Genomic DNA, 16,555 nt, shown 5'->3' on the forward strand with positions numbered 1-16,555 from the left:
TGCTGACCCTCATTGTTCAGGTATTTTCACCACGGAGAGCACTCTAACCTACATGTGTCAAAGACACTACAAAAAATGTTGCATTACACAACACTAACCTAAAGTCTTCATCGACTCTGTTAAAACGAGCCTGTTCCTTGGGCAGAGCTCCACGACCGAATATTGGTTCCAAATAGACCCATTTCCTTTGAATTTGGTTCAAATTCTGCAGATACTCATCCAGCTCAGCTAATTTTTTCTCCCAAATGGACACTTTATCTTCAAAACCTTTGTAATAGGGAGAGTCCTTGAGGGACTGCAGAAGACAACGATGATCTCCAACTTGGTTGACTATGTCCTTCCAGTCTTTAATCAGCCTCACAGTCTTGCCTTGGCTATCTTCATAATCTGTTAACGTAAAGACAGCTCCAACTCCCCAGAGTTCAAGTTCACGTAATGCTTCTCTGATTGTGACTTCACCTTGGGCCCGACAATTCAAATCCTATTCAAAAGCATAAATAGATTTCATTCGAAGCTACAGAACTTGCAATAAACTTTCCATTCAAAAGTGTAATTCTATCTCTGTAGTAATAAAAATACAAATATGCATACTCAAGATATACTACAAAGAAGACAATAAAATAAAATTAAGTCCCTTTATTTGAAATTATTCATACCTTAAGTTCCATTGATTTTTCTATAATGACATCCGTCACTTTTAGCAGGTCTCCAAATAACAAACCTTCAAGCGTAGTGCCTCGGGGAAGACCAAGAAGGCGAAAGAGATCCAGCCAATGGTCTGCAGAAAGGTGTTCTCCTCTTATGTATTTTAGGAGCGGTATTATCATCTAAAAGAAAAATACACATGTGAAGTCATCTTTACAAAAATTTTATCTGTTTGATTACAGAATAACACTCCATTCAAAAAACCCACAAAAATTCACATTCTTAATCTGAATTTTTTTCAAATCTTTTCAACACTTTTTTCAGTTCCTGGCCTTAATGTTTAGGAGAATAACTCTGAGGAAAATTCGTTGCTAAATGTGTATCTATGTAAACTGCAATGACACTCCTGTTCACTGTAAAGAATTAAATGGATCTCCAAAGTAAGTGAAATGTTCAAAACAGTATCAGAATATATTTTATTAAATTGTAACTGATTTTATTACAAAAATCAAACAATGAGCTACAGAATGAAGTACATTACCCAGTAATACCAAAACATTTTTTGGTTTGTACTCCTTTTTGTAATTAGCATCTTACTTTGTATTTGTCCACTTCTTTTTGCAACTTTACTGTCATTACAGTATGTTCTTCCATCTTCCTCATTTTGTCATTCCAGTTAAATAAAAATTCTTCAAATAGATATGTTTTACTCCTGCATGAAAATCAAATATAAAAAGGTCATAACAGCAAAGTATTACAACTATGCATATAAATGCATTAAAAATAAAGTAACAGAATCATACCTAAAAGTAATCCAGTCTTCTTTGGCTTTTTCCTGAAAACCTTGATAAAATTCTTCATACAATGCCCAGACGTCTGCACAGCTCTTAATATCTTGAGATACAAGTTTTGACAATGAGAAGTCAGGTTCTTCCAATTTAAAATGATGGCATTCTTCACTGAAAAAAAAATAATATTACTGTATCATACATTACATTATTCCATTATACATTTATGGTTTAAGAGATGGCATCATACAGAAATAATTCTGCTTTCTTAAGAAAAGCCATTGACTTTATGGCAGAACATTGTTGCCAACTGCAATTTCCTTATAGTCTCCTTCATGAGTAGAAATAATAAAGGAATACAAAGGATAACTCTCCTACACAGCAATCTTCTCCCATATTCACAATTATTTTCCATAAACTTTCATTTCTTTCTCATTTATGAGAAAGGTGAATTAATTTGTGCCCCCAAAAGCAAAGCTTGAAAGAAAACAATTTTTAATAGATCATTTCTTCCTACTGGGTAGAAAGAATATGCTGATTTTGTTTACTATCATATTTAAGTACTAAGCTAAGAATTTAAATAAAAAACTGTGTCCACTCAAGATTTGCAATAACGAGCTGAGCTTACTGAAAGTAGGCACCTGTAGCAAAAATCTTTTCTTTTTGCACAACAGTCTATCAGATAGGACACTTACGCAAGAAAAGGAAGAGGTGAGCTCTTGCCCACCTAAACTAAAAGAGAACTGAAGCAATAACTCTCCCTTCCTCAATCAATATCCCAAACCTTCTCTTACTGAGAATTTTCGAAGACAGAATCACGGGAGGATGTTGTGTTGGGGGGAATTGTTTAGTAGGTTGATAGGGCTGGTACAAAGGCTGGACTCAATGATCTTCTAGGTCTCTTCCAGCTGATATGATCTATGATTCTACGATAATCAAGCCTCTAGTGTGCAGATGCCCTTATGTGAAAGCCTAAGGAACTTGTATTTTTTAATTCCAAAAAACTCTAGAAAAACTTAACTTGAAAAATTCACATGACATAATCTCAATGAAAAGGACCCTGAAAAACTCATGAAAACCATGTAATACAAATACAATTAAATTCCTTATATTATCTGTCAGGATAAAATCTAGTTAACATTTTCTGAGATAATACTGCAAGCATTACTAAAGACCCATATATTAATGCATAAGGTATACAGGGAAATACACATACATCAGCTTTTCTTTCATAGTTTCGAGTTCATCAAATTCTTTTTTTTTCTCTTTTATGATCTGAGCACTTTTCTCAAGCACATCCTGATCACCTGTTTCAACGACATCGTCACTTGGCTTTAGCTGATCCCAGCGAGCTTTAAACTTTTCCAGGTCTTGAAGATATACATTAATACGTGAAACCACATTTCCTTTCATCACTTCAATCTGTAAAGCAAGAGTTAAAATGAAACAGTTCATCTTTATTCTTTTGTTGTGTTTCTTTTTTTTTTTAACGGGGACCATGGATTTTTTTATGCTGGTATTTGACACCTATTTATTCAACCTACGCTACCTATTTATGTTGCATCTTGCAGCAGACAGAAGAATTGCTATTTGTATGGCATATTGGTATCTCCAATAGAACTTCAGGCATGTTCAGCAATTCGCCTGTGCACTGGAATTACAAGACTGCGCACAGTTTAGCAAAGTTGTGTCATTCATCACAATGTCAGAAATGTCAGAAAGCTGTTTGAGACACAAGGAGAGCAACATAACACTCGTTTCAGCATCGGTTCCACAGAAATTTCACCCAGTTATTGTGTAAACAGTATTCTTCCTTTAAAGGCTCTCCTTCAACTCAGTAACATCGGTAGTAACACTGAACTGAGAACGTTTACGGATTTAAACTAGAAAAGAATCTTTCTCCATGCTTACTCAAAATAACTTCAACATTTTTAGGTAAAATATTAATCTTTCACTGTTACCTGTTCTGTAATCATAAGCTGGTGGCTTTCCATCATTAATTCAAATTTATCCCATGTAGCTCTTAGGTTACTGATAGTGTCCAAACCTGCACCAGCTACAGTTCGCAGAAGTTTGTTTTTATCCTCAGCCTCTTGAAACACACGGAAAACCTAAATTCACATGGATTAAAAGTGTGTATGTATCTAAAAATCCAGCAAATGCAGTTTATCTAAACTATAAGCAAATACATAAGAATAATCAACTGTCTATGCACAGATTATATACTTACATACAGCTGCTGCTTTAATACTGTTTATAGAACAACATAAAAACACTGGATAAAACAGCAACTGAGCTATTTAGAGAAATTCTAAATCTTGATCCTCACATTATCACCAAAGATCATCAAAACCAAGGTCTCAAAATTCAATATCAGAGGTTGTCAGCACTACTTGAGATCCCCTACTCTATCCCATCTGCCTTACATCCATTGCTCCACAAGTTATGATCTTCCATAGGACCTCGCAGAGATAATTAATTGGGTAAAAGACAGAAAACAGAGATAGGAGGAAAAGGTGAGTTCCTGCACAGGAAAAGATCATCCATGCAGTTCTGTAGGTACCTTTGATGGACTGCTCAAGGTGTTTATAAAACAGTTGGAAAAGGAGGATAACTTGTGTAATGATAACCTTTACTGATGATAGTATCTTACTCTAAGCATCAAAATACTTCACCAGAAGAATGAACTTAGAAGAAATAGTGATTGACAATATCGGTAACAAACAAAATTCAAGTAGATAACTGTGAAGTGGCACATATGTGAAAAAATAAATTTTACATGTACAAGTTGTGTTCTTTGCTAACAAGAGCAGTTCGGGATTGACATCTTGGGGTTATGACAGTCACTTATACAAAAATTCCAGCTTAATCTGAGCAGTAGGAAGCAAATTAAATGTTAGGAGTCACAAGGATCAGAAAGAGAATTAAAGAGACAATATCACTATTTCATCATATAAAACCACAGTTTGTTTGTATCTTAAAAATTGCACAAAATTCTGTTGGTCCCACAGAAGATTACTGCAGAACCAGAAAAGACTTACCAAAGGGCAACAAGGACGATGAAAGTTATGAGTAGGGTCATGTATAAATACAGATTAGGTAAACTAAACCACCTCTGTCTAGAAAATAGATGGCTGAAACAGGACACAGCAAAGATAAATACAGCATCTAATTGGTCCCTCTCTCTTCCAATGTAAGAATTAAATGATGTGAAGTTAACAGATGGCAGATGAAAAAAAAATGAAAATGAAAAAAAAAATGAAAGGAGGGGTCCTTCATGTAAAGGGTAATCGATTTACACTTTACCAGAGGATATTTTGGATGTCAAAGATGTATTCGTCTTCAAGAGACAAGGTAACGTGAAAGAAATCCAGAGTATTAGTATATGCTCAGGAACTGCATGAAACTCAAAAAGATGCTGGATGGAGGCTAAAACTGTGGGAAAGAATCATATGTGCTACCCCAACTTTATATCTTCCCTAGGCAGACACTTTATCCTACTGGTGGAGACAAAATACTGTGCTACCTATGGCCACTGCACATTCTAAACTAGTTATATTAAGTAGAAGATGCCAGCCTAGAAAGCAAGTACAATTTTAAACAGCTGTTGTTCTGTATATAATAAAACAGTGTCGTACCCCTTCTTTTTGTTCACGGAGGTTCAAGTATTTTAAATTGTCTTCTGCTATTTCCTCTACAGTCTGGGGCCTAATCACTAATGTTTCCATGGCACTAGTGAGAAATGAAGAAACATCGCAGAGCTGACCTATATAAAGGTGGAAAACAACGTTATCAGGGATAAAATACTTGTAGCAATGAATATGCAAGTCAGACAAATGTCCTGTGACACAACACTGTCATAAGATACGGTAACATACGTACAATAGTTGCTTAAAAAATTGCAGACGCCAATCTTATGTGCTGCTTCAACACAAATTGCACATTTCTGTTTACACATAGCTTTTTTAATGTAATCCACTGTGCTTGGTGTACGATTAAGACCACAAGTACCAGAGTCACTTCTGAGAATAAACCATAAATACTTAAGGCATTTATTTATACATTTTCAAAATTTATATAGATCTTTTGCGGGTAAAAGGAGAAAACTAGACATTAAAACTGGTTAGGGGATTTGGTGGTTTTTTCGAGGGGGAGTGGTTTTTTTTAAAAAGAAACTAACTGAAGCCATCTTGCTTTAAATATTGAAAAGATTCACAAACAAAAACCTGATTAAGCTATAATGTTGTATTTTCCTAACAATGTAGATATTGAGATACTGAGAAAGGAGCTACATAATTCCAGGGAATAATACAACTTGCATTAAACAACTCAGATTTCAGGCTATGGAAATAATTAAATTTCTGCACCATCCCTGTTACGTGTTTCTTGTGCTGGAAGTTACATTTAAAGCACAAAGCACTGGTATTTCTCAGCATCTCCACATTATTCCATTTTGTCTACCTGTTCCAGATACAGCCAGACCATCCAAAAATAGTGAAAGATTTTGCACTCTTTAACACTCTGCATTTTTATAATCTCAGTGACAAGTAACTGTATGAAATAAGTCTAGATTATTTAAGACTCTTCAAGAAGTATCTCAATTTGAGAAAGAAAAAAATCTAATATTGCTTAATTACAGCATTCCATGAGGTCTTTTACAATTACCCTCAAATGCCTAAGAAACTTTCCTCCCTCCATCATATAAATTTTCCTCCCTGAAATAATATAGAAATTTCCTTCAGACAAAAGAAACAAGGAAAATAATGTTCATATGTATCATTTTACAACTAGAACAGATATGGCCAAAACAAGTGAATGGGAAAGATGCACATGGATGTCAAGGGGACTTAGATTAGGCCTGCAGTGAAAAATTAGTAACACGTTACTTTCTGTCATACCCCATCAGATTCAAACCTGTGACACTGATCTCTGCAGCTCACTGTCCCAAAAAATAAAATATTTCTTTTAAAATTTACATTAACTGAAAGTCCACAAGTACAACAGAAACAAATAATACTATGCACTGAAGTTATTTACCTTGAATAGATTTTCTCAAAGAAATGACAAGAACATCATACAACTTCTGAATAAAATCATCAATAACAGTTTTCACAGGGTTGCAATTAACAGTTATACAATCTATCCTGAGGGTGCTTCAAGACAAAAGATTAAAAGATTAAAAAATAGTAAATATAGTATATATTCAGTAGTATTCAGTAGTACACTTACATGTCATATCTCTAAAATCAATGAACACCTACAGTTTACCCTGATTTTGTAGCCTAATAAGATAAAAATTCCCCCATAATTCTAGAAATAAAAGTCACAGCATACTGAGAAAATTACTTATAATATTGAAATACTTATAACCATTATGCATATATATGCAGTTTTACGGGGATTGAGGTCTAATGCTCTGCTCCTCCAAATAAAAAATGGCTTGATTTTATATAACTAATGTCACTAAACTCAAAAGGAATATTTCTATACTTTAAAAGAAACATTTTAATTATTTGTACAGTCATATCTTTATATCTTTAGTTTCCACGAGAATTTACTAACCCAATTGTTAAAATACCACCATATTTTGTAGTATTTCAGAATCAATCGTTAATTTTGAGGGAGTTTCCCATCATAGCAAAGGAGGACATTAGAAGTTTTCAGGAAAGGTTGTGCAGATAAAAGGGAGTAAGTGTCCAAAAATACAGCTGAAGAACAAAAATCTAAACGTTTTTGAAGTACATCAATATTTTAAAAACACTTGAAATTCTACCTATATCTCCACATAAAAAGCGGATTTCTATTTTACTCTTACCCTTAAAGTATCTGGCAGAATACATTATTCAAAAAAAAGCAGTTACATTATACCTTGGAAGATGTTCTGCTTCTTTCCCTCTCACTTTTAATGCTTTGAAGTTTTTTTCCCAGTCCTGCTTGCTAGAAAGATGCGTCTTCACAAGAGATTCCATATCTACTTGGCCAATTACGATCCATTCCTTTTCAACATTTTTCATGGAAAAGAAATATTTTCCAGACTAAAAAACTCTGTTACTCAATAATATTGAAATACTTCCATATTTTCAGGCTATATTCTTTTTAACTTTTATGGTCCCTCAATTAACTACAGATTCTTTTAGTGCAGAAATCAGGAGGCACAAAATGGTTTGTTACATTCATACATTTAAGGATAATGAAAACAGATTTTGAACAAGAGTAAAAAGACAGCTATAATGAGTTTTAAACAGAAACTGTACATGCCTTAAGCTACGTATGTGCTGAAGTGTTTGGCTTAACATGGATGGACTTACTAAGCTTTTGCTTACATGCCTTGCAGAAAAGAACAATAATACACGAATGCCACCGCTCAGTTAATCCTAGAATGTCAGGAATTTAAAATAATACAGTAAGGTATTGAAAATACCTTGAATTGATTAGAAACATCTGTTAGCCTTCTGAACAAATCCTCTGCTTTACTGAAAGCAGTCAGAAATCCATTTGCATTTCTTTCGGTCATAACAGTAAATATAGACTCTTCTTCTGCTTCACTCACTCCCCTGAACTGATTTGGAATGGAGATAAATCTCTTCATTTCTCTATAATATCTAGCTCGTACTTCTTCAAAAGGAGGTCTGAATTGCAACCGGCCTTGCCTGAAACATGAAACAAATCATACAAAACCTGATATTTGACTGTGATTTGAGCCAGAATATTTTATTAATACGAGAGAAGAAAATATCTTACTTGAATGTTAGATCAATATTTATTTCTGGTAAATTTTCATTGAGTGCTTCTAAGCCCATTTGATACTGATGTTCCAGAGCTTTGTAAAGTTGATGATTCCAGTGCTGTCTCCAAGCTTTCATATCACGTGACTTGAAACCCTAAAATTTAACAAGGTTTATTTTATTTTGTTTCTCAAAACATAATTATAACCTGAAACTGAGTACAGTACTATGTCTGAAGACCAGGATCTTTATAAAATTCAAAGATCTATCATACTACTGGAACAGGCTCCCCAGGGAAGTGGTCATGGCACAAAGCCTGTCAGAGCTCAAGAGGCATCTGGACAGTGCTCTTAGTCTCAGTCCTGCAGGGAGTTGGACTTGATAACCCTTGTGGGTCCCTCCCAAATCCAGATATTCTATGACTGATTGTCCAATTTGAATATTAAGAAGATCTAGAGCTATTATATTTACTTCGGATTAATATAGGAAAAGAAAAAAACTTAGCCAGATCAAACCAGTTTCTATGGCAGTTCAGTGTAATCACTGAGGTTCATCATTTATTGGTTTACTATGAGAGTCTTCAAGGTTACTCAAAAATGTGTAGGACTCTGCTAGAAATAAGAACTGCCTGAATGAGGGATCTAAATCTGTCTCACACCTTTTATTTTCTTATGATATGCAAGCTACCTTTTAAACAGTATTTCAGAAAATTCTTGTTTCCACAAATCAATGATAACAAATTATATTCTTAAACGAAATCTCTTCTTCAAAGATCACAAGGGTCTTTACCAACCTAAATGATTCTATGATTCGATTCTAAAAGTTGACAGTTGATAAGTGAACAAATAAAAATGTGGCTTTTTCATTATTTCAGGCACAAATGAATTTTAATTCTAACTTTTATACATTTTATTCTAGTCTGCCTGGCGATCATTCTTATCTGCATCCACTTCTTTATTTTACCTTGCATTAATGGCTCAGGCACAACTGATGTACATGACCCAAGGTTTTCCCATTTCTTCATCTAACCCATCACCTCACCAAGCACTGCTCCTCTCCCATTAATAATATGATATAAAAAACATTATCCTCATCCTCCTCATCTGGGATTTCACCTCATATCTGGCATCAACCAGTACAACAGTCAGTCTTCCTGAGCTAGCTAGCAACTCCTTCAGTGAGAATTTCTTCAATCACGCTATGTTTGAACCTTAAATCCCGATTACTGCTGAAAAGTCAAATGTTCACAGTTTGCAACATGATAACAAAATCCTGCCTGTGATTCGAGGCTGGCGAAACCAGTTCTAAGCTCCTGAAGTCCATCTTTCCAACGCTGCTGCTGCCGAAGTAGATCAATATTCATGAGTGATATAACCTGTTAAAAGAATTTTAAAGGATAATAAATACATTCATCATTATGTAAATAAAAGAAAGGGTAAAGTAGGCTATAGGATATATGATTTCATGGAAAATATACCTTTTCAATGAAGTTTGTGTGCCACTTCCTTAGTTTTCTATTTTCAGTTGAAAGTCGTTCAGCAGCAGCTTGGAGTTTTTGGATATACGCTTCTAATTCTCTAGGATTATCCCATGTTATTTGAGCTTTTCCTCCAGGACCAGATTTTGAATGCTTGAAAACCATACAAACTTTGTGAGATTTAATGACAGATATAGTCTACCACCTAACATGCAAGAAGTGATAATATGAGAAAGATGGTTTTACTCCTAGTAAAAACCAGAAGACCTCCCTCGCACTCCTGCACTAGACACATAATAATACAGCAAATCACAGATACGTGGACATATCATTATAGCTACATCAACACACTGGGGAAGGATTAATGCCAGACTCCTAACAGAGCATAAGCAGATATGTTAAGCTGAGAGAACACCTTAACTCCCCACTTCTCTGTTCTGCACAGACCAAAAAACAGTGTGATGCTAATAACTGCTATCCAACTTAACCTGTTTCATAGATCATAGAATGGCCTAGGCTGGAAGGGACCTTAGAGATTATTTTAATCCAGTCTCCCTGTCATGGGCAGGGACGCCTCTCAACTAGATCAGGCAACACATGGGCACCGAACGGGGACCAAACCCACGACCTTGGCGTTATCAGCACCACGCTCTAACCAACTGAGCTAACCAGTCCCCTGTTTATTTTTTAAATTACACTGTAAAATTCCACTGACTCATAAGCAGCTTTGGGGAATTCAGTTTCTCTGGGATTTTTATAAAGATTGTCGAGGTTTTATGCATTTTGCTAAGTTTGCAGTAGAAAATCAGAACACAAAAGCATTGCAGGTTCCACAGCTGGATCTACTCCTAAAAGATGTACGGCAGAAAACACGTCAAATAAGAGAATACGTTGTGGCTTCAAACACTTCCGCATCATAACTTTCTTGGGGTCGACACATCAAAGGAATCTGTGGCACAATCTGCAGCCAGTCCAATAGAAATTCAAGAGATTGCTAGGGAACTTTTTCCAGGACACTTCTGAACCTACAGCTTAGTTTGGATTCTCCATCATTTTGTAAGAATTAATCCCAACCCCAAAAGTCCCTATCACTTTCAGCGCCACTCTTACACTCTGTCTAGAAATATTCAAGAGAATTACAAAATCCACAGGGATTTACTAAAAGTTTAAAAAGTGAAACCACTCCTTAACACTAATTTATCTCCAGAATAACATATACGCCATTATTACCAAAACAGATCAAAATAATAGGTCTGTTAAAACAGGAGTTACACTCACAACTATTAAAGAATTGACCATAATATGGCTTATGTGTAAATTCAAACACTAAAAATAATTCCTGAGACAGTACATTATGCTAATATCCAAAGCAAAGAGTAAGCAGTTGTTTAAATGACAACACACAAAAAAAGGCCCGCTGATTTGAAAAAATGCTGCTTCAAGATGATGTGGCTTGTATGGGAATGTTGCAGGTAAAAATTCCACCAATAAACACAGAAAAAGCAACACAGAATATGCACAGATACCATTCAGATTAAAAATACAAAGACAGGGGTATCCTTTCACCTTAATTATCTGTTCAAATGCTAGAGCAGATTGCAACATCATTGGCTTCTGACTCTCAATCATCTGTTGATCAACAGAATTATAAAAATGTGCCACCTGTAGAAATGGAGAGATTAAATTTACAAGAACAGAAAAATAAATATTTATATGGCAATAAATGTAATGCAGGATACTTCTCAAAGTATTGTCTAATCAATACCATTAAGAAATAAGAATTGACTATACAAGTAAAAAGTTTATAATAACAAAGTACATATGCAATGCGAATGTGATCCTAGCTTCCTTCTAGTGATGAATTCTAATAGCAAAAGAGACTGCTACTTACACATCTGAGGCGATCACACTGGAATTGGTTCAGTTTCTGATTTGTTGTAAGCGGAACAGTTCCACTATGCCATGCAAATCTAGGCATCTAGTGCCACTTTAGAGGCCATCAAGTATCCGTAACATCTGCCAGGATATGGCACCACACCTGAAAACCATCTATTTGTGTGAGAAAATCTATTTCCCGATTGGCAGCTGCAGTAAGAGGGATACCCAAAACTCAGCTCAGTTGTCCACACAGCGACATCTAGTGCCTTTTGAGATGTTTAAGGTCTCCACTTGGGCATCTGTCAACGATCCAGATAAATGGATATCTTGTAGGTCTTGTGTCATCTCTGCCTTAGCTGTGCAGGTATTTCAGATACCAGTGACATCCCATATGAAACTGAATTGAGCCTGTGTATCTACCTAAGAATTTTTACCAATATACACTTACTTATTCATGCATCTTACAACAACAGAAGAAAACCTGATATGGTCTTTTGACTGAGATATAAGCCAAATAAAAACTTACAATGCATTGAGTCTAATAAAAAAATAACCCCCCCAAAAAAATCAAAGACACTTTTCCATTAAAATACTTCTTCAGACATTTTCACTTGAGAAGTAGCAATGATGAGGACAAGCCAGTCCATTTTATGGCATTTTCTTTCAGATCAACAAAGTACTTGTCTTACTTCAGTATACTCATACAGTAATTTCACATGGCTTTAATACTATAATTCATTCGGTTTCAAAAGAAGACACATTCCCAAACTGTAAAGCATTTCCCTATTTTTCTTTTCTTTCAAGGACTTAGCTAAGCAGCTCAAGAAACAAGTCACTTTCACACAGACAAATCCAGCAAAAAGCTTCATCACACAGTCGGAAAAGAGAATAGTCTAGGTAGTTCAATACCAAAGCTGGGATGTCAGAACAGGAAGTTATTACAGCATTTAATCTTATACCTGTTTGAGGATGACCGCCTGCTTACAGAACTTTTGTGCGCTGTTTGCAAGGTGCTGTATTTTAGCTGGTATAGCAAAACCAAGTGCTGACAGTTGACGTACTTCTCTTAAGAGCATCACCAAACGATCTGAATAAAGTATGTTTAGTGTTCCAAATTTGTGATCCAACTCCATCACAGGACTATTAGCTTGGATGCTAAACCAAAATCAAATAAAACACAGCATTTAATATAATTTGATATTGATCCTTTCTTAGATGCATTTTACAATAATATAATAAATTCTAAAAAGCTTAACACCGTTCTATTACCTTTTTCTATGGTTATTAACATTCTAATTTACTCACAAATTATTCCAGTAACCTTTCTCTTAATTCAAAGCCAGTGAAGACAAGAAGAAATGAACAATGCCTATTGGTTTTGGTCATAAAGTTTTTCCAGCTTGCTCCAATAGTTAACATGTAACTCAGACAATTTTTCTCTAATACACTGAAAAAAATCATCACGCTCTCTGAAGTAGGCACTTCCCAGGCCCCAGCCTTCAGCATTACAAACGGGAAGAAATACTCCAAGGGTATCAATCCAAGAACCAAGACTTGGATCAGTAGAAGGTTTTGGTAAACACAGTCAGATGCTATTAAAACATCAGCCTATCTTTAGATTTTACTCCATTTTATTCTTCCAGCTCTAGTAATGCTTCTACTACCATCCTTCTATGCTTCTTTCATAAAAAAACTTCAGCTTTATTACTTTTTTCATGGTTTTCCTCATCTTCTTCTAGTTCCCATATCCACTGCATTTCCCTTTGCAGTAAGCCACCTCTTTTCAATTAATCTCTTTGCATGTTTTAAAATCTCATAAAAACAAAAATTTATGGCATTAACAAATTAGACAGCTGTTATATATTGGAGTACTGAATATGCTTATTTGTTACATTTGAGTAGTTTTCATAAAATAACCATGAGTATTAACTCCCATATCCTCTGAAACTGTGGACAAATTATTTTTTCAGAGAAAGTTTGCAACACTCACACGTGCAGACAAAAGCTTTGTGGTCAATCAATTTAAGAAAAAGTTAAAATACATTTCAATGCCAATTTCATTATTTTGGTGAGTACAATTCATGAGGTTGAAATTGCTTTTCTTACCCTTCTTTCATCTGCTTTATTTAGACGGCAGAATTTCTTGTGAATAACATCTCATTTGTTACTCTACATGTGTCATCTGTGTACCACAGCTAAACCCTGATCTCGTCTGCTTTCTCGACATTATCACTGTATGGATCACAACGAATAACAAGTAGTAACAAGCAAACTAAACGTGTCTTTCATCCCAGGTGTTAATAGAAACTGCAAGATTAATTATTAACACTCTTGTATACTTCACCTTACCAAGCAAGCCTGGCAGGTGATGAAATTATAATAAACTCTTCCATTTTGTTCCTCCATTCACTTTCAATTCTGTTTTGCTTTTTTTTTTAATTTCCTTCTATTGAATTACACCACGGTATAGCATAAACATTATTTAAACAAGAATGTATTTACCAAAGTCCTGACTTGGGATTTGATAATTCTGACTGGATATTCCTAGACCAATCATCAAACTGTTCTTGTTCATATACTTTTAACTCTTCCAGAAAAGAATCCGCACTTTGATGAAAAGTTTGAAATCCAGATAAGTCAGATAGAAGAGCATCTGCCAGCTTCATAGCATCATCCACCTTAAATACAATCACATTGAAAAGAATCTTAACTTCCCAGTATTCAATCAGAAAAGAAAAATCACCACAATAAAAATCACTTTTACAAAGCATCTACTTGAAATTCAAAAACTAATTAGGAAATTAAAAAAGTGAATCCTGAATTGTGTCCCAGATGTTTGAACTCCCATTATGGTAAATTTGGTCTAAATAAATTGTCCACCACAAGTTTCTACCACTATTAGGATATCCCTGCGTATCCCACTTGTTTTTAGTTAATTCTCCATAAAGGTACAGATCTCTCATGCATCCTTTTATCTCTAAGGTCCAGGTCAATACTCAAAGCCATTTCAAATGGGATTTCACATCTACATGTGGACAAACGAATCAAAACCCTAGTCACTACAATCGGTGGAGATTTGAGAGCAATTAAAAAAATTACCACAGCCTAAAACACACACATGAGCAGAACTGCTCTCTAGGTCTTTAGCAGAACAAGCAGGTGAAACCTGAGCTGCTGCTGTTCTCTCTGTAGGACACCTAACAAAGGAAGGCCATGAAGACCTCTACCCTTTGTCACATTCAGTTGAAATGGCCCTTGAGATTTCTGCAGTGAATGCCAAAAAAAAAAAAAAGGCTGCAAATTATTGTGGGATAGGTAATTTTTTTCTCATTCAATCTGTAGTTACAGTAAATGGCACTTATGTTCACAGAAAAGATTTTGCTTTTAACTAGTCGATACTTTCCAAAAAAAGTTCCAGAGTTCCCATCTAAAGTGTAAATACAAGCTAAGAAAAATAATGTACATTGAAATAGAGTCAAATACCTTTTAAACACATTCTGTTGTAAGTGAACACAGAATCATTTGACATTTGCTTTTACTACAGTCTCTGTAGTAAATTCCTTGACAAGCACTGACTCAAAAAAGTACTACCACGAAATCCTTTTGATTTCAAGAGAGACACTACACTGGTTAGTAATAACAAGTGAGAATTAGGATGTAACAACCTGGCTATCTCTAAGTCTTAAATGCAATTTAAAAACACAAACTGGAGGGTAAAATTTAACAAAAAAACCCTCTCTCAGAACTTTGGTCTTCTTTTGGGAAAAAAAAAAATTAGGTCTTAAAAGCTAATAAAATACAACTTACCAAGCATAACCACTGTTAAGGAATCTTGATAATACAATTCTAAGGAAATCCATAACTGTTCTGTGGGGAATTCCCCACAGAAATCTCACATACTATGCTTTACATTCTTTGATAATATTGTGCCTAAACAGAAACGGAACCTGCTACCTTCAGCTCCAGCTGCCGTACCCATACAATATTATTGACAACTTCAGAAAGGTTTTTGCCTGACAGTGGTCCACAGGCATCACCAGGAACACCATGGCACCGAGTTTCAAAGTCTGTCTGATAGTCTAAACACAAGCAAAAGATTCATGTTAGACAGAAACCTAATAGTAGTAATAAAAATACACTAGGGATACTGACATGACTCTAAAAGTAAATTAAGAATTCTAGTATTTGCAAAAAAACCCTAATACGACTCAACACTTTTAAACCCATGTTTACCTTTGATATAATCTTGAAGTCTTGCCAGCAGTGTTTCCCTCTCAAAAAGCAATTCTTTATTTATATTTGGATGCTTTATCAGATCCTTATATTTCTGAAATGTTTGAAGAAGCTGGAATATGAAGTTTAAAGACGTTATCTCTTTCTCCCGAAAACAAATTAAACATATTCTGACACTACTCATCAGTGTTGTATGCAAATACTGTCTTTGGCTCTCAGTACATATTCCAGTGCACTAAACTGACTACTTAAGAATTCAGTAAGTTTATCTTTAGGAAATTTTTCAGACTACAAAAATACCCATACCTGCTGAGGACTGTCCTGAATTTCTGAAATAAATTTCTTCAGTTTGCTTGCTATTTTTTGTTCTGCTGGTGCAATAATTCTTTCATACTGAGAGACTGCTGCTTTCCATAATGGCTAGGGATAGTGAGTTCATATGTTAGTTTATGACTATTCATACACATCAGAAAAAGTCACTGAAAGAATGTGAATAAATTAAAAATAAGCATTATACCTCTGTGTAAGGATTATAGTGCACAGGATTTAGGCCAGCAAAGGGTTCAAATACTTGGCCAAGATGTAAAGCACTTTGTTCTCCAGCTGGCAAAAAGAACGTAAGTTTTTCATGCAGTGTTCTAACAGTTAGCACCTATAATAGAAAAAAAAATAATAGATATATCCAATATATATATATATATTAGATAAAATTTACATTTAAAAGAAAAAAGTACAAGGAACACAGAGTATAGTACGGTTTCAGTTGGAATGGACCTTAACATGGGCAGGGACACCTCCCACTAGACCAG

The 16,555-nt window shown here is 35.0% G+C and overlaps 1 protein-coding gene across 1 annotated transcript in view; it reads right to left on the minus strand.

The window, feature by feature from the left end:
- DYNC2H1 (dynein, cytoplasmic 2, heavy chain 1) overlaps nucleotides 1-16,398 on the minus strand; it is a gene marked incomplete at both ends in the record, with an annotated part of 35,672 nt that extends 19,274 nt beyond the window's left edge. Inside the window, 20 exons of the mRNA XM_009864257.1 lie at nucleotides 99-481; nucleotides 657-827; nucleotides 1,243-1,357; nucleotides 1,449-1,604; nucleotides 2,650-2,855; nucleotides 3,395-3,544; nucleotides 5,072-5,199; nucleotides 6,471-6,586; nucleotides 7,302-7,429; nucleotides 7,855-8,083; nucleotides 8,175-8,314; nucleotides 9,435-9,533; nucleotides 9,636-9,788; nucleotides 11,202-11,297; nucleotides 12,473-12,668; nucleotides 14,016-14,191; nucleotides 15,468-15,592; nucleotides 15,747-15,858; nucleotides 16,053-16,166; nucleotides 16,264-16,398. Of these exons, the coding sequence (XP_009862559.1) occupies nucleotides 99-481; nucleotides 657-827; nucleotides 1,243-1,357; nucleotides 1,449-1,604; nucleotides 2,650-2,855; nucleotides 3,395-3,544; nucleotides 5,072-5,199; nucleotides 6,471-6,586; nucleotides 7,302-7,429; nucleotides 7,855-8,083; nucleotides 8,175-8,314; nucleotides 9,435-9,533; nucleotides 9,636-9,788; nucleotides 11,202-11,297; nucleotides 12,473-12,668; nucleotides 14,016-14,191; nucleotides 15,468-15,592; nucleotides 15,747-15,858; nucleotides 16,053-16,166; nucleotides 16,264-16,398 (3,128 nt within the window). The remainder of the gene's footprint in view (nucleotides 1-98; nucleotides 482-656; nucleotides 828-1,242; nucleotides 1,358-1,448; nucleotides 1,605-2,649; nucleotides 2,856-3,394; nucleotides 3,545-5,071; nucleotides 5,200-6,470; nucleotides 6,587-7,301; nucleotides 7,430-7,854; nucleotides 8,084-8,174; nucleotides 8,315-9,434; nucleotides 9,534-9,635; nucleotides 9,789-11,201; nucleotides 11,298-12,472; nucleotides 12,669-14,015; nucleotides 14,192-15,467; nucleotides 15,593-15,746; nucleotides 15,859-16,052; nucleotides 16,167-16,263) is intronic.
- Nucleotides 16,399-16,555: the final 157 nt, after the last annotated feature.

Source organism: Apaloderma vittatum, unplaced genomic scaffold (assembly GCF_000703405.1).
Source record: "Apaloderma vittatum isolate BGI_N311 unplaced genomic scaffold, ASM70340v1 scaffold29062, whole genome shotgun sequence".
In the NCBI taxonomy this organism is placed as follows: Eukaryota; Metazoa; Chordata; class Aves; order Trogoniformes; family Trogonidae; genus Apaloderma; species Apaloderma vittatum.